Source organism: Trichomonas vaginalis, chromosome III (assembly GCF_026262505.1).
Source record: "Trichomonas vaginalis G3 chromosome III, whole genome shotgun sequence".
NCBI lineage: Eukaryota > Parabasalia > Trichomonadida > Trichomonadidae > Trichomonas > Trichomonas vaginalis.
In genome coordinates, this window is record NC_067205.1 from 5,946,152 (window position 1) to 5,971,859 (window position 25,708).

Sequence of the window (25,708 nt, forward strand, 5' to 3'; positions counted from 1 at the left end):
TACTAAACCAGAACGAACCATTACCACCTGACGGTCCGTTCTGGTTTATACGCCCACCAACAGATTTGACAGTTTATAGAAACGTGTTTGACCCTCAAAATGTCATGTGTCATGCAAGTTTCAGTTCAAGCAACAATAGTTTTCTTTGTATTGGTAAGGACTTTTATGACTTTGCTTCTAAATTCTACGAACCACCTAGTAACAGTTTCTCTGACTTTCAAGTTTGGTTCACAACAAACGGTGTGCAGCATATTGTTCCATTGTACTACGACTTTTATCTCGAATTGTCTTTCATATATAACTACGGAGAAGTGCTGAAAAAGTATTGAAAAATATATTTTAGGGTAGAAGGGTATATCTACCCCGTTTTCTACCCTCTTTTCTACCCTCTTGAATTTTCATGAATTTCCTTAAGATAGAAAAAAATATATTTTAGTTTTATTTTTTTTAAGTTTGGTCATCCTTCACTGTATGACAAATATACTATATTTTACTTAAAAATATGCAAGCGGCTCATAGCTCAGTGGTATGGGCTACCTCGCTACAGACGTCGAAGACCTCGGTTCAAATCCCGATTCGCGCAGGTTTTTTCCTTTTATGCAGTGAAATTTCATGTACATAGGTTACTTTGGTGTTAGACCCTAGTGAAGAAAATAGAACGATATAAGTTTACATTTGTAAGGTTACTTTGGTGTTAGACCCTAGTGAAGAAAATAGAACGATAGGAGTTTACATTTGTAAAGTTGGACGATAAAAATCTCTGCTACTAGCAGTACTGCTACTGTCAGTAAAAGTACTGCTACTGTCAGTAAAAGTACTGCTAGTTGCAGTAAAAGTACTGCTACTGTCAGAAAAAGTACTGCTACTGTCAGTAAAAGTACTGCTACTGTCAGTAAAAGTACTGCTAGTTGCAGTAAAAGTACTGCTAGTTGCAGTAAAAAGGAAAATTTGAGAGGGTTTTCGACGATAAAGTACTGCTACTGTCAGTAAAAGTACTGCTACTGTCAGTAAAAGTACTGCTACTGTCAGTAAAAGTACTGCTACTGTCAGTAAAAGTACTGCTACTGTCAGTAGCAGTACTGCTAGTAGCAGAGATTTTTATCGTTGTGGTCCGACGGTTAAGCCACAAACGAATGTCCGACGTCCCACCAAAAAATATTTTTTTATTTTTATTGTAAGAACAGAAATGTCAGTCGAAGCAAAAACGTTCACGAACAAATCTAATGGCGAAACATTCACAAAAGGCACTTACAACGGTATTGAAGTCTTACGTAGAGACAAGGATGGTTATATAAATGTAACAAATATGTGTCAGCAGTTTAGGAAAGACTTTAGAAAGTTGTTGGAAAATAAGTCCTGGGAAGAGTATTATACGGCATTTTGTGAAGAATATACCAACCGCCGGAATTCCGACGGTTGCTTTTTATACAAGGTTCATGCAGGAATTCCTGATGAAATCAAACAGGTTAGAGGAACGTATGTAGACCCAAGACTCGTAAACTATATAGCAATGTGGGCTTCTCCAAAATATTGCATAGCAGTTGGAAAAATTCTGGACTCCATAGACAAGAAAGTTCATGAGAAGTTAGATGAAGAAGAACTTGAAGATACAGTAGAGAATGCAAAACCTTTGTTCGAAGAAGAAGTTAGAAAAATGCATGAAAAACAAATAGAACATGAACGTGAGATATGTTCTGGTTATAGAGACTCTCCATACGAACTAGACCAATGGGAACAAGAAGATTTAAAGAGAGAATTTAGAGAATATGAACTCGCTAAAGTTTCATTAGAAGCTACAGAAGAGAGGTTAAAAGGTTGGGGTCGTTTTGTACAAAAATATTGTGAGTAAATGAACCATTTTTTCGACAAAAATAATGTTTAGGTGAAGAGGTGAGATTTCACCTCTTTTTTCACCTGTTTTTTCACCCTCTTGAATTTTCATGAATTTCCTTAAGATAAAAAATATATTTTAGTTTTTTATAAAATATTTTTTTATTTTTATTGTAAGAACATGTTAGCAACAACTTCACCAAACTCGTTAGTCATGAATCCTACGTCAATGTTAGTAGAGATGAAAAGCTTCATTCCTTCTTCATATACTTTCGAAACAGAAATCCAGAAGATAAAGCAAGAACTTCTCCAAGGAGATCTAAACTGTAGTGCGAAAGATGAAACAAATGAACAGTATCTTTATGAAATGCAGGATATTATTGACCATCTACCTAAACTACCTGAAATCCAACAACAAAAACTAACTATTCCTGAATTCGACGAAATTGAAGTGAAACCAACTGACTCGGTAGAAATAAAGAAGTTCATACGAAAGGTAAACTATGAGTTTCTTGGATTTCATTGCAACCACAAAGTCATGGACAAAGATTGCGATATGGTATATAAGAACATCTCTGACATATATAAATCTGGGGAGTTTAAGACCTACGACAACTTTGTTTCGTTAGTTGCTGAATGTGTATGGCAGATAAGAGATAAAGATAGAAGAGGTAAGGTATGGAACGAACAAATAAGACCCGCTATGTTTGAGTTAAAGAAAACCATTGACGCCTTAGTCATACTTGCAGGTAAGGTTTCAATGTACAATGCAAAAATGAACCCGCAATGTTCAAAATGTAAAGCAGCAATGAGGAAATATAACTACTCCGTCAAAGAGATAGAAAGAATGAGAAACGACTATGCAGATTTAAAGAAAGAAGCAGAAAAACCAGCAGAAGATAAAATGGACATGTTAGAATTTCTGAACAAAAACTATCCAACAGCAGACGATTTCCTTCTATCTGATGTCAAGAAGAAGTATAAAGAAACTTTCGGTATCGTTAAAACATTTGACATACTAAAAGAAGAAATAGAAGCTACGAAATTGTTTAGGATTTCAAATATACATCGTACAATTCATGTAAAACGCTTGTGAAAAAAGAGGTGAGAAAAGAGGTGAGAAAACGGGTGAAATCTCACCTCTTCACCTAAAATATATTTTTTGCTGAAAAATGACCAAATTTCATTATATAACTGTTATGAGTGACGAAGAGAACTTTGACACTTCGTAAAAAAAATCCCTGAAATCATATCTTTTATACAAAATTCAAGAGGTGAAAAAAGAGGTGAAAAAACAGGTGAAATCTCACCTCTTCACCTAAAATATATTTTTACTGAAAAATGACCAAATTTCATGAATTTTCATAAGATAGAAAAAATAAAGTTAGTTTTTTTTTTTTTATTTTTTTATTTTGTATGTAAAGACAGATATGTCAACATCAGAGAACACAACAACTGCTATCGTTCATGAAGCCATAAATGAAGAATATGAGTGGGTTCAGTTTAACAAACAACTCCGTCTCATTCGTTCGGTCAAAGATGACATGTACCAAATGCAAAGTATTTTGACAGCATGTTTTGCTCCAGATACTAAGAAACCACAAGACTGGTTTGAATTAAATAGCACTCATGAACTCCTCAGTGAGTTTGAACATGTAGAACTTAAAAAAATGTACCAAGACAGACAAAACTTACCATCACATCTAAAAGGTATATATGTTCATAAGTTCCTAGTTAGTTCAATAGCAATGTGGGCTTCGCCTCGCTATGCTTGGTATATTTACAGACTTCTTGACGAAGTTGCTGAAAAATACATGTAAAGCGTTTATTTTTGGTCTTTTGTGAAAGTAAGAAAATAACGCTAATTTTATTTTTTTTTTATTTTTTATTTTGTATGTAAAGACAGATATGTCAACAACAGAGAACACAACACCTGCTATCGTTCATGAAGCCATAAGTGAAGAATACGAGTACATACAATATAACAAACAGTTACGTCTCATTCGTTCGGTCAAAGACGATATGTACCAAATGCAAAGTATTTTGACAGCTCTTCGTTCTACAAAGCAAGCATATCATTGGTTTGAAAACCAGCAGGCAAAAGAACTTTTAGAAGAATTTCCTCATATGTTTGCGTTCCTCGGAAAACCGAGGAACGAGATTCCGTACGAAAATCGTAAAAATTTGCCAAATAGTTTGAAAGGATATTATGTTCATAGACTTTTAGTAAATGCTGTAGCAATGTGGGCTTCACCTCGTTACGCTTGTTATATTTTCATGATGTTAGATGAAATTCATAGACAAGAACGTGAAGAGATGGAAAAGAAACTTCAAGCAAAAGATGAAGTCATTGAAGCAAAAGACAAAAACATACAGAAAAGAATACCACGTTCGGTACCAAAAGGAAAGGAAAAGAACTATAAGTATATGATTTACACTGAAGAGATGGAAAATGAAGAAGACAGAGATATGGTTATGTTGCATTTAGTCAGAAGAAACAACAAAAGCTTTTACGACCTTGCTAAGATTTACAAATCTGACAGAAATTGGTTCTATCGCGAAAACTTACCGATTTCAATGACACCGAATGAAGATGTTAAACAGATAGTTCAAGATACGTTACCTCAAACACACTATGATATGAAAGGTTGTACAATACTTACATTCAAAGAAGATTTGCCGCTACTGAAAGAAAAAATAACAGAGTATTTTGACAACTTCAAACAAGCAGAGTAAATTGCACTCTTTATTTTTACGCTTGACTTCAGATGGCTCAGGTAGCTCTATAAGTTAAATTGTCTTGTCAAATCCTTCTGGCATTCCGAGTCCTTCCTTCCGACAGAAAAATATTTTCCCGACAAGAAAAGTCCTTCCATCCGACAAGAAAAGTCCTTCCTTCCGACAAGAAAAGTCCTTCCTTCCGACAGAAAAAGTTTTTCCCGACGACAGGAAAAAAATTTCCAGTTGTCCGTCCGTAAACCATTCAAATTTTCGAAAATTGAGAACTTTTTTCCATCCGACAGGAAAATTTTTTCCATCCGACAGGAAAATTTTTTCCATCCGACAGGAAAAGTTCTTCCTTCCGACAGGACACAAACGAATGTCCGACGTACCACCAACCGAGTCCATTCCAAAGCCAGAAGAACCGACAGCCCCAGCACCACAACAGACTAAGACTCAAACACTTACATTTTTACGCTTGACTTTTTACAATTTGAACTTTGTTCGCGTAGATGTGAATTCTGAAAGAAGTATGAGGGTCTTGTATGACTTTGTACTTCTCCCATAGTTCATGTCTGTCAAACTTACCTGCCATGGACTCTTTCATAAGTTCCATGAAATCGTCTTCGGACAATCCAGGGAAAAGTACAATATCAGTAAGTATTCTTTTAACATCCTTACTTAAACTCTTTGCTGTCTGTACACAAATGACAACTGAGATGTTAAAGTGTCTGAGCTTCTTAAGAATTCGACACATGTCTTGTTCTCTGTTCTTTAACAAAGGATGAGAAGCAAAGTCATCTAAGATAAGAAGACATCTATGAGGGTACGTTTTCCAATCGTAAGATTGCAATTTCTTCGAAATGTATTCTATCTCTTTCTGTTTGTTTCTGAAGTGTTTCTTCTCTAATATTCTCTGCATTTCCTCATTTGGGTCTTTAAACTTCGAATTGACATACTCATTTATAGCATTGTACTTCAAAACTCTTCTTTGGTACTTCTTTATCCAATCTAACAACTCAGAGTCTTTATACATACTAACTTAGACTTTTTTATAATATCTTTGAACGAATTACGGTTTGGTCGAATTGACCAGAAGTACTACAAATAACAACTAACTCATAGAATGGGTTCTTCTCATCTAGTTCTTGTTGTTGTGCAGCCATTTTAGATAAGTGAAAGTCTTACCCGACCCAGGTGGTGCGATTAGACCTGTTATACCATTCTGAGCAAATAGGAACTTGTCATGTATGGGTTTTATCTGAGCATTTTCTAACTTCCTCTTGTTCTTGTTTAAAACATTCTCAAATTTCTTGTCAATGTCAGCAAACTTTTTTTCTAACATATTTTTAGAAAAATTAAAATTTTTATCTTTTTGAAAATGTCTAGCGATTTCGCTATCTATATTCGAGACAAGCTTTTCGACAGCAAAACATCTGTAGACCATAAAATCTTACATAGTGTAAACAAGAAAGGGAATTTGTTCTAAAGTTCTGTTTCTGGGAATATGACAAGAACCATAAAACATTAGGCAGAGAAGTCTTTAAGTTTGTCAATGACAGACTTGTTGACAGAGATGACGCCTCTTGGAGAGATGAAGTCCAACAAAAGTTCTTAGAATGCAAAGAAGACACATGCGCTGTTCTTGAAGATGAAATAGGAAACAGAATAGAAGAGCTATTAAAGGACAAAGAACTTTTACATAAATATGGTTCTGAGAAATTTGACATAACTCCACCAGAAAAGAAGAAGAAGAGAGAAAAGAAAGAAAAGAAAGAAAAGAAAGTAGAAGAGAAGAAAGAACCTGAACCAGTTCCAGAGAAGGTGAGATATGACATGTAAAAATAAAATTTTATTTTTAGAACATTTCTGGGTCAATGTCAATGTTCTCTTCCTCTTTAGGAGCAAACACTGGCTTAGACTCTAAAATCTTTTTACCCAATTTACCTTGAACTTCAACTATCTTAGACTCATAATATTCATAGTCGTCTGCTTTCTTTGGTTCATAAGGTATAACAAGTTTGTATGCTTTGCCTTCTTTAAGGTTTGAAAACCTTCTGTCAAAATTTTCTTTGACTGCTAACAAACCTTCTATGTCTAAGTCTTCAAATTTCGCACCATTTTTAGTCACAATAGCAAACTTAACAGGTTCGATGTTCCAAACTTTGTCAAATGTAGACTTTTCAAAATGGTAGAAGTAAACATTCAAATATATGAATGGGTCTAGTTCTTCTTTGACTTCTGTCATGTACTTGTTGACTGAAATATATTTCGTCATCTTTTCTATCGGATAAAAAAAATATTTTTTTTAAATTTACTCAGAAAAATTTTTCTTTGTATATACGCCGTTCTGTATGTCTAAAAGACTTTTGACATTTGCCAAGAATGTTCGTTTAGACGCTGCCATATAACCATACTCTTGACAATACTGTTTATATGAATCGTACAATGACCTTTCATCTAAACACTCAAAGTTAGTCTCATCTATAAACAGTTCATATACACTCTTGTTTGCTTCTAACAATGTTTGTCTCTCTTCGGTATATGGAATTTGTCTTGGATTGAACTTAGAAATATCTAATGTCATGAAATATGAGAACAAGTGGTTGTAAAAGTTAGGTGTCAAAGTTTCTGCTAAGTCGTCAAAATATTCTGTATCTTGCATATGAGAATCTGACGTTCTGACAACTACATATCTTCTGTCAGAACTTTCTAACTTCATCGGAACAACATTGTTTGAAACCATGATGAAATTTGCAACATTTTCACAAACTCTTTGGTCTTTATATTTTCTTTCAACAACTCCAACTTTGTCTGTTATAAGACTCTTCAAAGCATCTGAGTTTAAAACCTTTGTTGTATCTATACTTTGAAGTTCGTTACATACTATAAGTTTCATATTCTCTATTGAAGAGTTAAATTTACCGCAGATGTTTTCTAAGTTTGTCATATTAGGGTTCGAATAGCCCTCTAACAGTTTGCATAAGATATCTGTAAAGAAAGTGTTCTTACCAGTTCCTTGTTTTCCAATTATAATGAGAGCAGTTTCATTTTTAGCACTTGGATATTGTAAGATGTTTGCAAACCAACATAAGATATACTCATAGACTCTTTCGTTTCCATTGCATATAATTTCTTTGACATGGTCTAACCAAGCTTCTATAACATTTTCTTTCCATTCTACTTGTTCGTATTTATATCCAGTGAAGATAGAATAGAAGTTTGGAGATGGTGTATAGAACTTTATACCTCGAACTGAAAAATCTTCTAACTTTGACAATAAGATATCCCAAGCATCTAACATCTTCATACCAACTTGTACGACTTTTATTTTCTTAAGTTTCTGTCTACATTCTTGTTCTGAAACTATTGTCGCTCTTGGTTTGTTAAAGACAACATCCCATTCTTTCATGACATAACATTCTGGGGCAGAGTCGACATAAATGACTAAACGTTTCAAATTCTCGACTGCTTTGTTATAGTCTCTAAATGGACACATATTTCTGAACGCTTGGAAGTCATAAAAATCTGAAACGTCTATTCTGTACATTTTTATAAAAATAAAAAAAAATATTTTTTTTTATTCTTGACTTTGTTGTTCTTGAGCTATTTGTTGCATTTGTTGTTCTTGAGCTATTTGTTGTTGAAGTTGTTCTTGTAGTACAATACTTTCACCAGTTGCATCTTCCAATTCGAAACTTTCTGCCGTCATTGACAAATACATAGGACATAAAAGTTTTACAGGAACAAAGTTTGCGTCGACTAAGGTTAAGTTTATGTTTGCTAAAGTGTTTGAGTTCACTAAAGCTGAAAACTCTGCATTCGAATGAACAATAGGCAAACCAGCAGAGAAAGTATTGTTTATACGCATAAGTATCTTTTGGTCATAGTAGTTTCTGTCGACATTCGAATAGCACTTTGAACCTAAGTTTGAAACAATATATAAAATAGGTGTACTTAAAGTCAATGGAACAGACAAACCTTGTATGACACCTTTTCCTGTGATAGGAAACTGTTGGTAGTAAAAACCAGATATAAGTTTTGTATTATAGCTCATATCGTTTATACTAAACTCGGTCGGACATCCAAACATAATGAAACCTGCTCTAGTTGCAGCACATGTTACATCCGTCCTTAAAGTATTAAATAAGTCAACAAAACCTGTTGGTGGTATATCTGAGTAAGTATCTTCAAAGAAGTATTTTTTACCATTCACAACAACAAAGTCTTCTGGTGTCAAAAGAGCAAAACAGGCTTTAGTCGTCATCGTGTTTAAGGTCAGTTTACAATATCGTCCTTGAGGACTTTGTAAGTTTGTTGTTATAGAATTATATGACTCAGGGTTTTAGTCGTAATAGTATAAACCACTGATGTCTTCTGCCATTTACTTAGCAAGTAAATTTTAATGAAATGTTGTGGTCGTCAAATATTTTTATGACGTCTGGGAAACTATATTTTAAGTTCAACGTTTCACCTCCTTTCATAACGTATATCTTGTCAATGACATTATATGAAACACCACAGCAAGCAATGTCGGGTTCTATTTCTTTGATGTTTATATCGTCTGCCTCTGTCAAAAGTTTCAATAGTTCTTTCAAAATTTCATGAGGTGCAATGACATATGAGTTCACTTTTACAGGGTTGTGTTCGACCAAGTTTAACATTATACCCAAAGCTTGACAAATCTTCTCCTGAGTTTTAAGTTTGTCTTTAAGTTGTTGGTAGTCGTTTCGAATATCTGCAACAGAACTTAAGTCTCTGCTAACTTCAGGATATGTTGGTTGTTCTTTTACAGGAACTATTGTTTTACCATCTTCGTCTTCGTATGGTTTCTCCACTTCAACATCTCTGTCTTTGACATTGACAACAACACTTTGACTTTTGTTTGAGTTGGTGAATTTAACTTCACATCTGCCACCGCCATTAAACCTTTTGAAACACTTACGCTTCTATTTTTCGGAAATGACATTTTACTTAGAATAAAAGATGGACGTATTTGAGTATCTCTTCGAATTGAAGCAAAACAAGGTTTACACACACAAACAATACAAATACATTGACAGAGTAGTTCTTTACACAAACAATGGAAATGTTATAGAATAGCAGTCTTTGCTGAACCAAAATATTTTCATAAAGCAAAGAAAGTTGTATAACCGAGATGGTGAAAGTTCTTGAAGCAGACAAAAATATAACAACAAAACTGACCGATATTTCTAAAGGAAAGTTTTTAATACAATATTATATCAAAACTGGCGTACTGTCAATATTTGACGGAGAGAAGTCAGTTCAAGAACAACTTACTGACCTGCTGCCAAAATCTGCTCGATGGAAGCTGTCGTTATACCAATCTGAGGAGCCCCAGCAGGTTTCATCGAACGAATTTTCAAAAGAGCATCTTCCGTGAAAAGTGCTATTGGTTTTGTAAACTTCTTTGCTTTCAATTCATTTGGACCGTCTCTGTCACCAGTATATTGTATTTGTACAGTACCAACAGTTGAAATACCACCCATAAAGTCTTCTGAGTCAGCAAAATGGAATGCCAAGCCAAAAGTTTGAACGGTCTCCATTTGTATATTGAGTGTTTTGAGCTCCTGTATGGGTCCATACTTTCACATATGGCATAATAGAACTTTGCATTTCAGGGTTAATGGTTGTTGTGAAGTTGTTGTTAAAGTTCATAGCATCTAATGTCAAGTTGTATGACCTCATATCCTCAACTGTAGAATATTCTTCTCTTGGATAGTATTTGCCATCTATGTTTATATGGTATTTAATACCAGGGTTGTAGAAGCAAGAATAGTCATTTATTTCGTCTGAACAGTACAAACATAGTATCTGCATGTTTCATCGCAGTTGTTAAAGCAATATCTGTTCTTGCACCTGGGTCAGCACTTTGGTTTCCAACTTCACCTGCAAAGTCTTTGACAGATATTTGGTGTATAGGGAACATAAGTGGAACTGCAATATATTTGGCAGCTAAAGCATTTGAAATATCTGGGTCCAACATATAGACTGCAAGTCTGCTTTCTATTCTCTTGCATTCAAACTTTTCGCATGTGAACTTAACTGGGTCCCAAGCAGTTCCAGCAGCATTGAAGTAGTAGTTTACTTCAGTGTTGAGGTTTGAGAAACCAAAGTCTAAGTCAACTTTGTCTTTGCAAAATTCGGCGAATGACGTTTGATTTGCTCCCTTTACGTCTGTAAGAGTGAATGGGTCTTGTGTTGGTGCAATGACTAAGTTATTTTTGCTTGGAGTAAGTTCGATAGAAATTTTTCCTGCCCAGTTTGGCAAGTATCTTAAAAACCTGAAGATGAGGAAAGATGACAAAGGAACTCTAAGTTTCAGTTTTACTTTGGTTACTGCAGTTCCATCTGAACCAGAAAGGTTAACATAAACTCCTGGAACGTTAGGGTCAAGTCTTCTTATTTTCTCAATGGTGGCATACTGGTCTGTTTGTTCTCTAGCTTGTGGTTGTACTGAGTTTCTCAAAGCGAACCATTCATAGTTTGCCCATGTTACTGTTTGAACTAAGTCAGAGTTAGAATATATCTTATATCCCATGAAAACTTCTGGAGCATATTGGTATCCGACATAGAAAATTCCATTGCAACCTTTCTTGTCAGACAACTTGGCAGAAGGTTTTATTTCAATGTCTTGTTCCACGTATAAGAAAGAGTTGTCAATAGAAATTATATGAAACCTGTCGCAAGCAATATCTACTGTTGTTGAAGAACCTTCTCCAAACTCACCTACATTTCCATAAGAAACAGCAGTTGTATATTCGTAAGTTCCAGGAACTATTTCTGACCTTCTAATGGCATTGTCGCATTCGTTATACATTCGGAAACATTTCCATTCATAGCATCCAAAACTGTTGGCGTTATATTCTGAGCGGCGTACATTTCATATGAGTAAAAATATAGAATAGTTGGATTTATATGTCATAATAGAACCCACGTGGACCAAGCTTTACTTTCTTCCTGACTGAGTTTTTTAACTCTTCTTTTTCCTTCATTGCCCTCTGCTTGAAGTTGTTGCATCTTTGCATTATGTTCATCTAGTATGTTGCAAATTTCCCATGTCCTTTTTGCCTTTTGGCTCTGGTCGCCCATCTCAGGTAACCTATATCCTAGAAAGAGTTTTGTCATAGTCTGTATTTGAGTCTTCGCGTATTGTTTGCATGACTCTTTCCTGAGTTTCTGGTTCAAGCTCTTCAAACACAGTGCCTGTCCATATGGAATATGCTCGTTTCCAAATATATGTTTTTGTAGCCATTCTGGTTTTCTTTCCATGTTACCAACAATATCTTTTGTGAATGGGAAAGCTTTTACCCAATCTTTCAGTCTTGCGTCGTTTATTTCTGTAGTTGGTTTTATTTTGTCAAGGAACATGTTTTTCAATACTAACATTTCATTTGGTACTGTCCATTTGAGTTTTCTTAAATATTCATCCCTTCTCGTTCATTGTCTGCAAAGTAAGTTTTATGACATTTTGTAAACTTTCGTTTGCAAGGTCATGTACAATAGGTTCTCTTCTTCTCTATCCCTAACTTTCTTTCTAAACTCTTCACCAAATATACCATCTTTATGGTTCTGTGTAGTTCTTTGAGATAAATGTTCTAGAACGTCAGGTGTTATATTTCCATCAGCCATGTTCATTTCATACTGGTCCAAAATATCTGCATGTTTCATATCTTTCAATGGCATTAAAGCCGCGCTTAAAATACCAGCTATATCTGGTTCACCATTGACTTCCATTGCGTCTACAACTTCTTGGAATTGAGGTTGTAAGTTTATGAACCACCTATCTGGATTAGCTTTATGACCCCATCTCATTGTAGTTCCATCGTCTGCAGAAACAAAAGTAGGTTTGTTTCCATCTTGGTTAGGTTCTGAATGAACTTTAAACAATGTTTCATTTCTATATGTTTTCTTGAAATTTAACCTTTTATTTTCACCGAGTTCATCCGAAGATTGAACGTTAAATGCTCGTAAGTAAAAAGGGTTGTTGTATTTGTGTACATTTTTTTTCAGTACTTCCATTCTATGCTGAATATTTTCATCTGGTGTTGGAGTCTTTTGTATGTCGGCAAACATTTTTCGATATTCTTCTACTATGTCAGCCGAATTTTTTTTAGACTCTTGGAAATATTCCATATTCTCCGCATACTCTTGTTGAGGGTCAAGATTTTTCGGCTGTTCCAAATCTTCATCTAGTTCTGTGAAGTTAGTTTCCAAAGGAAGGACTTGTTCGTTTCCTTCAGGCTCTTCTAGCTGTTGTTGCTGAACTATTTCTTCCATGTCTGGTTGTATCTGAACTTCTTCCTGTGGAGTTTCTTGTACCTCATCTGCTGGCATTTCATATATTCCGAGACCGTTTTCAACAATTTCCCTATCTACGTCATCCGCATTCATAAGCTTTTGTTCTTTCGTTCCGTCTCTATTTTTTACGCGTTTCATGACGAAAGTTGAATTGTCATTTAGCTCTGACATCAAATATCTCGGAGTAAATTCATCCATGTCATTTGGATGATATGCTATTAAATCATATCCCTTAGCGAGCTTGTATTTTCCAGGTTTGAGATTATATCCGTTTTGGTGCTGAGCCATAAAGCTAAATAGGTTCGGGTCAGTATTTCCATCCTTGAACTTTCCAATAGCTTCTTTATATCTGTCACTAAAGTCAATACTATCTGGGAAACCACACTCTTCTTTAAGCATTTTTAAGAATTCTTGGTTTCCTTGTTCTCTACTTCTTTTATGTCCTTGCTCTGTTTGTGGTTGTTGTTGTGCAGGGTTTTGAACTGTTGGTTGCTGTGTTGGTTGTTGTGTTGGTTGTTGTGTTGGTTGTGGAGGTGGTTTTGGTGCATGCCTGTGTCTGTGTCCATGTGACGATGTAAATGTTCTAGGTAGTCCTGGTGCAGGTGCTTCTCTTGGAGGGTTTGGTGGTATATAAGTTCCACCAGCTGGCACATATGTTCCATCTGCAGCGTAATGTCCTACCTGACTTTTCGTTCTTAAGAAAGCATTTACTAGGTCTGTTTTGGTCTGTTGTAACTCTTTTTCTTGACTTTTCACAACAGTTGCTCTAACGGCGTCATAGGCACTTTGAACTGCCTGTCTCGTTGCTGCATCTGTTATTTTCGTCATATTTTGTGCTACTTCTTTTAACTCTTTGTCGAAACCTTCAGACTTCAGTTTCTTTCCAGATGAGAAGTCGTTCACTTGTTTCACCTTACTATGAAGAGCTTCGAAGGCGTTCTTAAAGTCAGCATTTGTTAAAGTTTCATTTGAACTGTCTTCATCCGCTTGTATTTTTGTCCTTATTGACCCTATGAGTTGGGCTGCTTTAGCGTTGGCTTGGGCATCTAACCAGTCATTGTTAGCTTTTATATATTCTGCGCTTTTCATTGCCTTTTGCATAGCCGCGTCGTTATTTTTACTTTCTTGTGCTAAGTTTTCATACTGTACGGTTTGGTTTGCAACTGTAAAAGTTTTTCTGCCTTTACATTTGCTTCAACTTCTTTTTTATACTCATCGCTATCCATATATGTCTTCAGGGCTTTTTGTTTTATCTCTTCATCTTTCAGTATTTTATATTGAGTAGTATGGTTTTTCAAATTTATGACATCTTGTTCCATTTTTGCTACTTCTGTTGCTTTTTCTGACACTTTTTTCGCATATTCCTCTGTACTTAGTTCTTTCAGTTGTTCTTCTTTCTTCTTTTCTCTACGTTTAACTCATTGAGTTTCTTTGTGTGTCTGTCATATTCTAGTTTCTTTTCGTTTTCACTTATTTGCTTCTGTATGTCTATGTTTGACTTTTTGACATCTGATATTTGATTTTTGAGTGAACTCAAATTCATTTGACTTTGAGGGTTATAGGCTGTTCCGTCTGCAGCTCCACCATAGCCTGCCATTTTCGCTAAAAGTGCCGCTCTTAAACCTCCACTCTGTGCACCAACAACTCGGTTTAAAAGCATAGGATTGCTTGACATTTGTTGCAACATAGTGGGGTCATTCAGCATTTGTTGTTGCAACTGTTGTTGTGGTGTCAGTTTTACTATTGGATGTTTCAATGCTCTCTTCCTCTTACGTATATTCTTACGTAGCTTACGTGGCATTTTAAGTGAAGTTAAAAAGCGGTTTTTGACGGTTGTTTGTATGACACTTTTTCAGTAAAGACTTTGTCAAGACTTCTTCGTAAAGACTTTGTTAAGACTTCTTCGTAAATGACCCAAAAATATATTTTAGGTGAAGAGGTGAGATTTCACCTCTTTTTTCACCTCATTTCTCACCTCTTGAATTTTCATGAATTTCTTCGTAAAGACTTTGTTAAGACTTCTTCATCTAATTTCTCATGAACTTTCTTGTCTATGTTTTGTTGAGATTTCTTCGTAAAGACTTTGTTAAGACTTCTTCGTAAATGACCAAAAATATATTTTAGGTGAAGAGGTGAGATTTCACCTCTTTTTTCACCTCATTTCTCACCTCTTGAATTTTCATGAATTTCTTCGTAAAGACTTTGTTAAGACTTCTTCATCTAATTTCTCATGAACTTTCTTGTCTATGTTTTGTTGAGATTTCTTCGTAAAGACTTTGTTGAGATTTCTTCGTAAATGACCCTAGTAGTATATTTTTGGTGTAAATTTCATGAAAATTCAAGAGGGTGAAAAATTAGGTGAAAAAACAGGTGAAATCTCACCTCTTCACCTAAAATATATTTTTGGTGTAAATTTCATGAAAATTCAAGAGGGTGAAAAATTAGGTGAAAAAACAGGTGAAATCTCACCTCTTCACCTAAAATATATTTTTGTCTGATTTTACGAAGAAGTCTTGACAAAACATTTACGAAGAAGAAGTCTTGACAAAACATTTACGAAGAAGAAGTCTTGACAAAACATTTACGAAGAAGTCTTGACAAAACATTTACGAAGAAGAAGTCTTGACAAAACATTTACGAAGAAGAAGTCTTGACAAAACATTTACGAAGAAGAAGTCTTGACAAAACATTTACGAAGAAGAAGTCTTGACAAAACATTTACGAAGAAGAAGTCTTGACAAAACATTTACGAAGAAGTCTTGACAAAGTCTTTACGATGAAATCTTGACAAAGTCTTTACGATGAAATCTTGACAAAGTCTTTACGATGAAATTCATGAAAATTCAAGAGGTGAAAAATGAGGTGAAAAAACAGGTGAAATCTCACCTCTTCACCTAAAATATATTTTTATTGAATTCTGTATAATATTCTGAGTAATATGACAGATGTTTATATAACACTTTCTCCGGTTTATAGGACCTCTCTCATATTCTATCTTGTCATATCAAAACTCATAGTCATGTTTGTCCTCTAAGACTTCATTTATACTAAACATCTTCAGGGCTAGAAGGCACGAAGTGCCTGGAAGCCCCACTACCTTTTTTTTTTTTTTTTTTTTTTTTTTTTTTATTGAACGATTTTGTATCATTTATTTTAACATTAATTTTAAAATAATTTATTTATTCTTACATAAATGACCCAACAAGTAAAACCAGATAAAATAGATTATCGAATTTTAGAGGATGGTGTTCCTGTTTATATTCAAAGATTTAAAGGGAAGCAATATTATAGAATTGTTAATCCTGAATACATAAAACATTTATTTAAAAAGGAAGACTGTGAATTATTAAACGTTAATGTTAAATCCTGAATGGAATCAATGAAGTCATAATCAAAGACCTCATAAACGAGAAAAATAAATTGAAACTAATGATTATTTGAATTTATGAAATCAATAATTTGATTTATTCGCTCTTCAATCTCTTCTATTCTTTTTGTTAAATCATCTATTTTCATTAATGAGGTGATTCTTGATTGAGGAATAGATTTCAAACTAACCACTCCTTTTATTTTTGAAATTTTGAATCCATCAACTTTAAACATTTTATTCAATTTACACGTTGTCAATTCTTCAAATAATTTTTTATTGTTAGCATAATAGTCATTAAATTCTTCAACAGATGAAAAAATTTTTATTTCAGTAATTGGTTTAACAACGTTTATTTTTTGTTGAACATTTTCACTTTCATTTATTTCTTCCTCTGTTTCATTTATTTTTAAAATCGGTTTCATTTATCATTAAATAAAAAAATTAGAATATAAGTGATGAAATGAATTTTTAATTAATATTAAATCAGAAATGGCGGCAGGATTCTTTAAAAAATTATGGGATGGAATTAAGAAAGCTGCGGGTTGGGTTCATCAAAAGATTATTAAACCCATTGCAAACTTTTTGGCACCAGTAGCGAAAACGGCAGGAACTATCATAGGTGGAGTATTAGGTGCTAAAGCAGGTAATCCGGCGATGGGAGCACAAGCAGGTAACGCAATTGGTGGAATAGCTGAAGGAATACTTAATAAAATAGGAGGTAAATAGTGGAAAAATAAATATTATTTTTATCTTAGTATCGGTTGTAGTCTTTGATAAACTTTTTCTCCTTTATTTAAAATTTCTCTTATTGGGGCAGCTTTTGGTGTTATTGATTCAGCAACGTCACTAATTGCTTCTTTATTCTTAAATATCCAATTTGCTCCCTTCTTCAATGTTTCCCAAACTTTACTAGCTCCTCTTTTTACTTTATCCCACAGTTTCTTAAATATACCTGCAGCCATAGTTGATTATTTCATTAAAATTAAAAATTCATTTCCATCTTTTAATTTTGATTTTTTTATTTATTAATAAATGACGACTAACTATTTGGTGCCAAACACTAAACCAATTAATGGAAATGTGTTTCATTCATTCGAAAAGATAATGAAATATTCGCAAAGAATGACGCCGTAGAAGATATTATAGAGAACTTGAAAGTTCATGCTATGACTCTGATGCTCCATATTTTGATGATAAACAAACTCATTTAAGAATTACAAATCCAGCTCATGATGTGAACCAATTAGGTGACACATATATTAAACGCAAAGTTAAAGCCAACTCTAGTTTCAAATAAAGCTTTCACATGTGATGCCACTTTTAAATGCATGCGTTTATTCGTTGGTTACAAATCATCAAATCAAAGCTTTAAACAATTAGAAGTAGAAACTGAAAGAGGGTGATGCGGTTATCTTCAGATGGATTGCGCCCGTGAATCTTTCGCATTTGCAACATATAAACCAAAATCAGAAAGGAAAGTTAAAAAGTTTGTTCATTTGTTATATAATAATGTTCAAAATATGATAACTCAGTATGTGGTAAATATATTGATCCTTCAGAAGTTTTAAGAAGCAAATGAAGAAGTTGATATATTTTGATATGATTATTCCGGTAATGATTTGTTAGCATTTCAGGCGTTCGATGATTATTCCTAAATCATTTGGTGATATCATTCTTAAATATTATGTTTTCAGGGATACTTTAGTATTTTGTCAGTTGACCGTTAAGAGTTGCTGATTTACAAAATTACGTTTATTGAAAAGATAACTGATGAAAATTATGAAAAGATTATGAATCATGTTTATAAATATGATCGCAAATTCCAACAAATCGGACTTCCTGCCAAATTAATTACAAGCTTAGCCGCTACATCTGCTGACGCAACAGTTGATGACGTTATTATTTCATGCACAAAGATGGAAGTTTTAGAGGATAAATGCATTACACCAGGATATGGTTTAATTGAAGAATCAGTTAAAGCAATACCACGTTTATTCAGTAAGGAAGATCCATTCATGATTCCAGCTCAACATATTGACGTTCGTTCACTAAATGGAGGTTGCATCACTCCTGAAGGTATTAGCTCAGATTTCTCATACGCTCTTCATAATGTTACAGATGTTGTGTTAACATTTCCGAAGAATGCAATGCAAAGAACAGTTTTAGAAAATCCAATGCTTCGAGGTCTTCAGGTCACTATAGATTCCAGAAACTTCCCCGATCAAGCGATGACCACAGTGGGTGACATATTCTTTACACGTATGCTTCAAGCTTCTGATTTAGATGGAGTGAATGAATGCACAGAAGAATACGAGGACTCATTAACTAGACCACTGAATGCAGATGATGGCACGCCATTAGCTAGAACATGGAAAGACCAAACTTCATTCTTATGCACTATTCCAGTTCAACGTGATGGAGCGGGTATATTCTTTGATGGATTAGAAACTTTCAACTCACAAGTTACAGTACAAGTGAAAGCTTATCCAATCATTCAGGGTGAAAATGACACTTACTGTTCAAAGGTGACAAATCCTCCTCAGGTTTGGTTTACTAGGACTACATATTGGACATGGACACCGGATGAAGGTTTGAAATATCATCCAACAGGTACACCACCACAGTATAGAAGTTCATATGATGAAATATTGATGAATAGAAATGTTTAAAATTATAAATTTATTTTTGATTAAATGGATTTAAATTCATCCACCCCTTATGAAGAATTAGCAGGAGTATATAATACATACGTAGATGATATGATTAATGAAGCATTGAGTGATAATAGAAATGCTCTATCTAAGGAAAAATTAATGAAAATTCCATATTCTGAATGTTACTTAAATTCAATCACTGCAGCAATTGGTAAACAAAATAAAGGTAAAACATTAACGATATTAAAACAAATTATCATTATTGCTAACACTTCCCCCATTCACATGTGTTAATTTATATCAACCGTTCAGGTTCACCTTCAGATGATACATTTGAATCTTTAAAGCATTTAATCAAAATTCCAATTATTTATTTATCACAAGAAGAAGCAGAAGATTATTTAAAAAACTTTTTAATGTATAAAGAATTATATAATACAATCAAGAAGCAAGGATTAGAGGATAAAATTATTGATAAACAACGGGATGAATTATTTGAAACACTTTCTATTTCAAATTTTGATAAAGAATTTTTGCATTCACTAATTTTTCTAGATGATGCCGTGAAATCAAAACTAATAACTAATGAGAAATCATATTTTAATCAATTATTAACTCAATGTCGACATATTCAATGTTCATTCTTTATGGCTGTTCAATACTTTAAAGCATTAAGCACAAACATTAAATCAAACCTGTCCACCCTTTTCATTTTCAGTGGTTTTAGTCGTCAACAGTTGAACGTTATGCTTTATCAAGTGAATTTACCAATGAGCATTAATGAACTTTACACACAATATCAACAATTAGGAGAACATGGAAAAATAATAGTTGATTTAAATAAAGGAGGTGTTAAATTTGATTAACTTTTTATAATTAATTTTTATTTTTTATTTATAATTAAACATGACAGAAATAGCAAATCTTCTACAGGTTCCATTAAAACAAGGAACAAACAAAAAGGGTGCATATAATAGAACTATGAAAGTTCCTGATGGAATGAAAGAATTAGTTCATATTGTTGCCGGTCTTCAAAAGGATGTTAAACAAATGAGAAATGTTTTAACATTACCAGAAGCTCAAGCATATGCCAAACGTCATGGACCAAATTGGGAAGCACATGAAGCAGACATTACAGGACCAAATGGAAAACCTGATGGTATAAATGAAGTTTTCGTTACTGATGGTCAAGGAAATATTAAAGTCATAAATGGTTATAAATTAGCTATAAGTGATTATCCTAAACGTAAAGCATATAATGAACGTTATCCTATGCAATTTGATGAAAATGGAAAAGCTGTTAAACAATACATTGGAGAAGGTGAAAATGGTCCAATTAATTCATACCGTCATAATCCATATTCTTATTTCAATGAAGAATTAAATGCTATTGAAGAGGGACCGGATGGATTACCACGATATTCTAACCAGTTTGATGGTCAATATGCAAATATTAGACCCGAAATTCCAGCTAAGAAATTCTTTAAAGTTGCTTTATTCGATCCAGTGTTCAATGAACAGAAAGAAGCAATGAAAGCAGAATTTAAACCAATTCAAGTGGCAAGAATTTCTTCATCTTCACTTTCAGAAGCGTTCAAGGAATTGATAAAGAAACCACTTTATTCTCAACAAGGTTATAACTTTGATTTAATTAAAGAAAGTGATAGACGTAAATTAGAAAAATCGATGGTTTTAAGAATGCATGTAATGAAATGATTAAAGATATTGTAAATGATAAAATAAGACTGGGAGAAACTCAAATCATTATCAATAACATAATTGGTGCAGTTACAAAGAAAGTATAAGCAAACAAGGATGAACCTTGGGATATTACCGTAACAACTAAATAAAACTTTAAATATATTTTTCTTTTTTTTATTCAATTATAAATGAGAAGACGTTTCACAAGTCAAAAGAACAACGCAAAAGCAGAGATTACGGTTGGTTATAACGTAAATGATGATAAATCACGAATTATTCAAAATGTTAAAGTTAATGTTAGCCCTGAATTAACAAGGTCAGCAACTCAACCAAATTTATTAACTCGTGACTTACCAAAGAAAGAGGAGGAGCAAAATAAAGAAGATGAAGACCCAATCATTTTATCTGAACCCGGTAAAGAACCTGTTGAAATTCCCACTTATCCAACATACCCCTCTTTCATCAAACATCGAGAACCCATATAAAATAGACATTAATTCTGAATTAATGAAAATTTACCGTGATATAATAATTAATAATTATGATTCAATAATAAATTTAATTGACCAATCCGGTTTAATTATTTTACCTTATGAATCATTAATTCATATTATCGCCATTCTTTGTGATGTTCAAGATTCAGACGTTAAGATTCAATTTTTCATAGATGATGAGGTTTCATGCTGCGGAACAGTTGCAAAAATAAATCCTATAAAGGATATTAGCACAATTAAGATATCAAAGAATGGAACAACAACTGAACTACATTTAACTTATAATAACATATACAATAAAATAGTTGATGAATATAAAATATCACTTGAAAAATTCTTTGTTAAGGCCATTTAATATTCAAGCATTAACATTATCGAATAATAATCCTTTGAATCATAATCAATAATAATTGACCTTTCACCAGTTTCTATCGTTTGTTTTATTTCTTTTTGTTTCCCACTATCCGGATCAGTCATTGTAATTGTTTTTGTTATAGTATCAGCTTTATCTTTAACTTCAATCTTTTTTCCATCAGGATATTTAAACCAAAATTCCAAAAATTCGATATTGTCAATCTGTTCATATTTTAATCTATCAATTGCATTTTTAATACCATCTGAAAATCTTATGAAATGGTCATTATATGGGTTTGATTGAACTAAATTTGAATGAAGTGAAATATAACCTGTTGATGAATATGACATTGACTCGTATTTTCTGAAAACACTAAAATTTATAACATGAATGAATTTCTTATTCGTTGAATTTATGAATTCTTGAGGTAATCTTATTCTAGTTTTATTTATCACTGGAAAATAACGCTTTACCATATTTTTAATCGTAATAAAAATGTCAATTATCAATATTATTTCAAATAATAACTGTGAATTAAATTTAACAGTTAGTGGAATTTATAATGTTACTCTCGTTTCTGTGAGTGGTAAATTTAATCCCATTCTTTTAGACCCTTCAGATTATATATCATTTATTAAAGATGACCTTGAAAAAACGTATGATATGTATATAAATAATGTGATAACGAAATGGGATATTAACATTTTAAGTTATTTAAATGAATCATTTATCGTATGGTATGAAGGAAATTTTAAATCAAAACCTGATAAACTTTTTGAACTTGATGAAATAAATAACCTTATTAAATTTCCGCTGAAAATTAAATTTTGTACTCCTCATCTTCGTTCATTGTTGGGGATATTAAATTTTGAAAAAGATGTTGGGGATGTTTTGTATTCTGACACTGGTTCCAATTTCATTTTAATCAAATGTGATAAAGTTAATACCCCAATGAGATTTTCACATCAAACATTAGACCCTAACTCTTACCCATCAATACAAAACATTTTATCCATCAACTTAAACACATTTTCTTTATCATATCCGTTTCAATTATCCGGGAATTCATTTATTCTTCATTCAAAAGATTTATCAAATATTAAATTTAGAATAACTGACCTATTTGATTGTGATTTAGAATTCATGAATGAAATATTATGGCAATTTCAAATAGAAAAAATAGCTGATGAGATAACGGATTAAATATTTTTAAATCATAATAAATGATTAAACAACAGCAACCACAGCAACTTAAGGCACAAAGCACCCAGGTCCTTCAGACCATTACATACGCCATATATGCATATAATTCAAAGACGGCAGAACAAACGCAAAGGTTGAAATATGGAGATTTGGAGATAGTATTGAAAAATGAGCGTTTCGAATTCGTTTGCAAAGGTGGTGCAGTGATATCAAATATAAAAGAAATTTTATTTATGAATTCAAAAATTAAAGGAATAACGGATGATATAACATCAATTCCACCAGAGAACAAAGATATTACGCATTAAATGCATTTCCTAAAGTTTTGAAGATTGGAAGATTTAATTTAAATGAGGAATTCATAAAAGGTTTCCTAAATGACATAATGAAGAAAGCAGATAAGGAATATGTGGCTAGTGAGTTAATGAAGAAAGCAGATAAGGAATATGTCAACAGTGAGTTAGACCTTAAAGCGGATAAGGATTGTGTGGCTAGTGCGTTAGAGAAGAAAGCAGATAAGGAATATGTTAATGAAAAAGATAATGAAATTAAAGAAAGGGTTGAATGGTATCATGAATGGGCATCAAAGATTTTAAAAACTAAAGCTGATACAGGGTGGGTTTCAGGATGTTTAGACCTTAAAGCGGATAAGGATTGTGTGGCTAGTGCGTTAGAGAAGAAAGCAGATAAGGAATATGTTAATGAAAAAGATAATGAAATTAAAGAAAGGGTTGAATGGTATCATGAATGGGCATCAAAGATTTTAAAAACTAAAGCTGATACAGGGTGGGTTTCAGGATGTTTAGACCTTAAAGCAGATAAGGAATATGTCAACAGTGAGTTAGAGAAGAAGGCAGATAATGAATATGTTAATGGAATATACCAAAGTTTGATAGGAACAACTAAAAATATTGAAACTATTGTTGGTGACTTTTCTGTCAATGAAGAAAATAAATATTTTAGATGGCAGTTTGTACAGTCCTTAAGAAATGGTATGCGGTGTAAACTCATTCCGAAAAATAACAATGAAATGTATGTAAGCTATATAAAGAATGATGGTACACAAGTTAAAGTTCCATTAGACAACAACTGTTACTTGAACTTATATGGAGACGAACAAAAGAAATATTTAAGAGTTTATGAAATGACAGATATGACATTGTCTAACCTAGCTCCAGCACCATATTATTATGACTATGGAGATGACGTCAGAACACCACATGTAGATGAACAAAAGTTAACATTATATTTAGATTATTATAGATATAAAAGATATAATGCAATAGAAAAAACGAGAATAGTATATTATTATATAGATGACAAAAATAAATATTATAGTCAAGATTTTACCTACCCTGAAAACATAAGATTATATTATAAAAAATATTCCGACACAAACCAGAAGAAACCTGAAATAGTTGCACTATATTTTAAGTTCAAAAGAGACAATCCTATATTATCTCATATGTTTGATTTAATGAACCCAGTAGGTTCTATTTATACGTCTATGGATGCAAGAGGTCCTCAAGTAATGTTTGGTGTTGGTGCATGGGAACAAATAGTCGACAGGTTTTTGTATTGTGCAAACTCTTCAAAGGAAATGGGTGGAAGTAAAACGATTACAGGTGAAAATTTACCTGCACACAGTCACTACATAGATTTAAGTACATCTCAAGCGGGTTGGCATAAGCATAGATATTGGGATTGGTCAGGAATGACAAAAGGTAAAGGATATGATGTTAAAGATGACGTTAAGTTTGCTATAAATTGTTACTGGAGTGACACTCAGGGAGAAGGAAACCATACACATTTCGTTTCAGGATATACACAAACAACGGGACAAAGTAAAGACTACATGCCACCTTACATGACAGTTTACGCATGGTATAGAGTTCAATGAACGCTCAATGTTTGTGAAACAAACTTTAGGAGCTCCAAAAGAGCGAACATCATAATTTAAATTTTTATTTTAGTATAAATGAAGATTCTACCATATGGTGTTATCGGAAGAGATAAAGATGGAAACCCAATATTTGATCCAAAGTTAAAATTAAAGTTACTGACAAGACAACAACTTGAAAAGTTACTGAAACCAAAACAGGAAAAAAAATGAGAAAGAAAAAAATTTAAATTATGTAATTTTATTTTTATCATAAATGACAAAATTAATTAAGCCAACTATTTCTAAATTAATGATACCAATGAAATCATTTCGTGGAGTAATTATCCCAGGTTCTTCACAATTAGTCAGGGCAGGTGATGTGACTCAAGGTGGAACATTAGCGAATCCATTCAAATTATTAACTAAAGATGAACTTAATAAAACGATGATAAAATAACTGACAACAACATAGGAGGAAGGCATTTATTCATTATTTTTGAAGAACTGAAGGTGTCACTATGTCACAATGTTGACGACATGACATTATGTCAACAACACGAGAGGAAGGCATTTATTCATTATTTTTGAAGAACTGAAGGTGTCACTATGTCACTATGTGTCACTCGGTAATTTAACTTCTCTGAAAAATAGTGACAACATGACATTTTGACAACAACACGAGAGGAAGGCATTTATTCATTATTTTTGAAGAACTGAAGGTGTCACTATGTCACAATGTTGACGACATGACATTATGTCAACAACACGAGAGGAAGGCATTTATTCATTATTTTTGAAGAACTGAAGGTGTCACTATGTCACTATGTGTCACTCGGTAATTTAACTTCTCTGAAAAATAGTGACAACATGACATTTTGACAACAACACGAGAGGAAGGCATTTATTCATTATTTTTGAAGAACTGAAGGTGTCACTATGTCACTATGTGTCACTCGGTAATTTAACTTCTCTGAAAAATAGTGACAACATGACATTTTGACAACAACACGAGAGGAAGGCATTTATTCATTATTTTTGAAGAACTGAAGGTGTCACTATGTCACAATGTTGACGACATGACATTATGTCAACAACACGAGAGGAAGGCATTTATTCATTATTTTTGAAGAACTGAAGGTGTCACTATGTCACTATGTGTCACTCGGTAATTTAACT

At 33.2% G+C, this 25,708-nt stretch overlaps 13 protein-coding genes and 3 pseudogenes across 16 annotated transcripts, besides 2 other annotated features; 9 read left to right on the forward strand and 7 right to left on the reverse strand.

Annotated features, from left to right (window-relative positions):
- Nucleotides 1-16,001: part of a mobile genetic element that runs on past the window's edge.
- TVAGG3_0649530 (organellar and viral DNA polymerase type B) lies at nt 2,012-2,926 on the forward strand (the record flags this gene model as incomplete). The annotated part of the gene is made up of 1 exon (XM_001295991.1): nt 2,012-2,926. One exon carries the CDS (start codon nt 2,012-2,014, stop codon nt 2,924-2,926), a length of 915 nt encoding a protein of 304 aa, XP_001295992.1.
- TVAGG3_0649540 (KilA, N-terminal/APSES-type HTH, DNA-binding family) lies at nt 3,261-3,650 on the forward strand (the record flags this gene model as incomplete). The annotated part of the gene is made up of 1 exon (XM_001295992.2): nt 3,261-3,650. One exon carries the CDS (start codon nt 3,261-3,263, stop codon nt 3,648-3,650), a length of 390 nt encoding a protein of 129 aa, XP_001295993.2.
- TVAGG3_0649550 (KilA, N-terminal/APSES-type HTH, DNA-binding family) lies at nt 3,739-4,302 on the forward strand (the record flags this gene model as incomplete). Its single annotated transcript, XM_051241579.1, has 1 exon — nt 3,739-4,302. A coding segment is annotated over one exon (564 nt), but the record flags the coding sequence as incomplete, so codon positions are not given.
- TVAGG3_0649560 (uncharacterized protein) lies at nt 4,931-5,119 on the forward strand (the record flags this gene model as incomplete). Its single annotated transcript, XM_051241580.1, has 1 exon — nt 4,931-5,119. One exon carries the CDS (start codon nt 4,931-4,933, stop codon nt 5,117-5,119), a length of 189 nt encoding a protein of 62 aa, XP_051088167.1.
- On the forward strand, nt 6,229-6,393 carry TVAGG3_0649570 (uncharacterized protein; the record flags this gene model as incomplete). Its single annotated transcript, XM_051241581.1, has 1 exon — nt 6,229-6,393. A coding segment is annotated over one exon (165 nt), but the record flags the coding sequence as incomplete, so codon positions are not given.
- Nucleotides 6,410-6,829, reverse strand: TVAGG3_0649580 (protein of unknown function, DUF4108 family; the record flags this gene model as incomplete). Its single annotated transcript, XM_051241582.1, has 1 exon — nt 6,410-6,829. One exon carries the CDS (start codon nt 6,827-6,829, stop codon nt 6,410-6,412), a length of 420 nt encoding a protein of 139 aa, XP_051088169.1.
- On the reverse strand, nt 6,866-7,297 carry TVAGG3_0649590 (uncharacterized protein; the record flags this gene model as incomplete). The annotated part of the gene is made up of 1 exon (XM_051241583.1): nt 6,866-7,297. The coding sequence occupies one exon, from the start codon at nt 7,295-7,297 to the stop codon at nt 6,866-6,868; it is 432 nt and encodes a 143-aa protein (XP_051088170.1).
- TVAGG3_0649600 (uncharacterized protein) lies at nt 8,132-8,818 on the reverse strand (the record flags this gene model as incomplete). Its single annotated transcript, XM_051241584.1, has 1 exon — nt 8,132-8,818. One exon carries the CDS (start codon nt 8,816-8,818, stop codon nt 8,132-8,134), a length of 687 nt encoding a protein of 228 aa, XP_051088171.1.
- On the reverse strand, nt 10,432-11,412 carry TVAGG3_0649610 (annotated as a pseudogene). The gene has a single exon. A coding segment is annotated over exon 1 (981 nt).
- TVAGG3_0649620 (protein of unknown function, DUF4106 family) lies at nt 12,654-13,701 on the reverse strand (the record flags this gene model as incomplete). The annotated part of the gene is made up of 1 exon (XM_051241585.1): nt 12,654-13,701. A coding segment is annotated over one exon (1,048 nt), but the record flags the coding sequence as incomplete, so codon positions are not given.
- On the reverse strand, nt 13,766-14,674 carry TVAGG3_0649630 (annotated as a pseudogene). The gene has a single exon. A coding segment is annotated over exon 1 (909 nt).
- A 731-nt stretch (nt 16,002-16,732) lies between the features above and the next one.
- TVAGG3_0649640 (N-acetylmuramoyl-l-alanine amidase family) lies at nt 16,733-16,969 on the forward strand (the record flags this gene model as incomplete). The annotated part of the gene is made up of 1 exon (XM_051241586.1): nt 16,733-16,969. The coding sequence occupies one exon, from the start codon at nt 16,733-16,735 to the stop codon at nt 16,967-16,969; it is 237 nt and encodes a 78-aa protein (XP_051088173.1).
- A 20-nt stretch (nt 16,970-16,989) lies between these two features.
- TVAGG3_0649650 (uncharacterized protein) lies at nt 16,990-17,205 on the reverse strand (the record flags this gene model as incomplete). The annotated part of the gene is made up of 1 exon (XM_051241587.1): nt 16,990-17,205. The coding sequence occupies one exon, from the start codon at nt 17,203-17,205 to the stop codon at nt 16,990-16,992; it is 216 nt and encodes a 71-aa protein (XP_051088174.1).
- A 1,131-nt stretch (nt 17,206-18,336) lies between these two features.
- Nucleotides 18,337-25,708: part of a mobile genetic element that runs on past the window's edge.
- On the forward strand, nt 19,804-20,335 carry TVAGG3_0649670 (uncharacterized protein; the record flags this gene model as incomplete). Its single annotated transcript, XM_051241588.1, has 1 exon — nt 19,804-20,335. A coding segment is annotated over one exon (532 nt), but the record flags the coding sequence as incomplete, so codon positions are not given.
- Nucleotides 22,671-23,438, forward strand: TVAGG3_0649680 (annotated as a pseudogene). Its single transcript has one exon. A coding segment is annotated over exon 1 (768 nt).
- Nucleotides 23,681-24,252, forward strand: TVAGG3_0649690 (phage tail repeat-like family; the record flags this gene model as incomplete). The annotated part of the gene is made up of 1 exon (XM_051241589.1): nt 23,681-24,252. A coding segment is annotated over one exon (572 nt), but the record flags the coding sequence as incomplete, so codon positions are not given.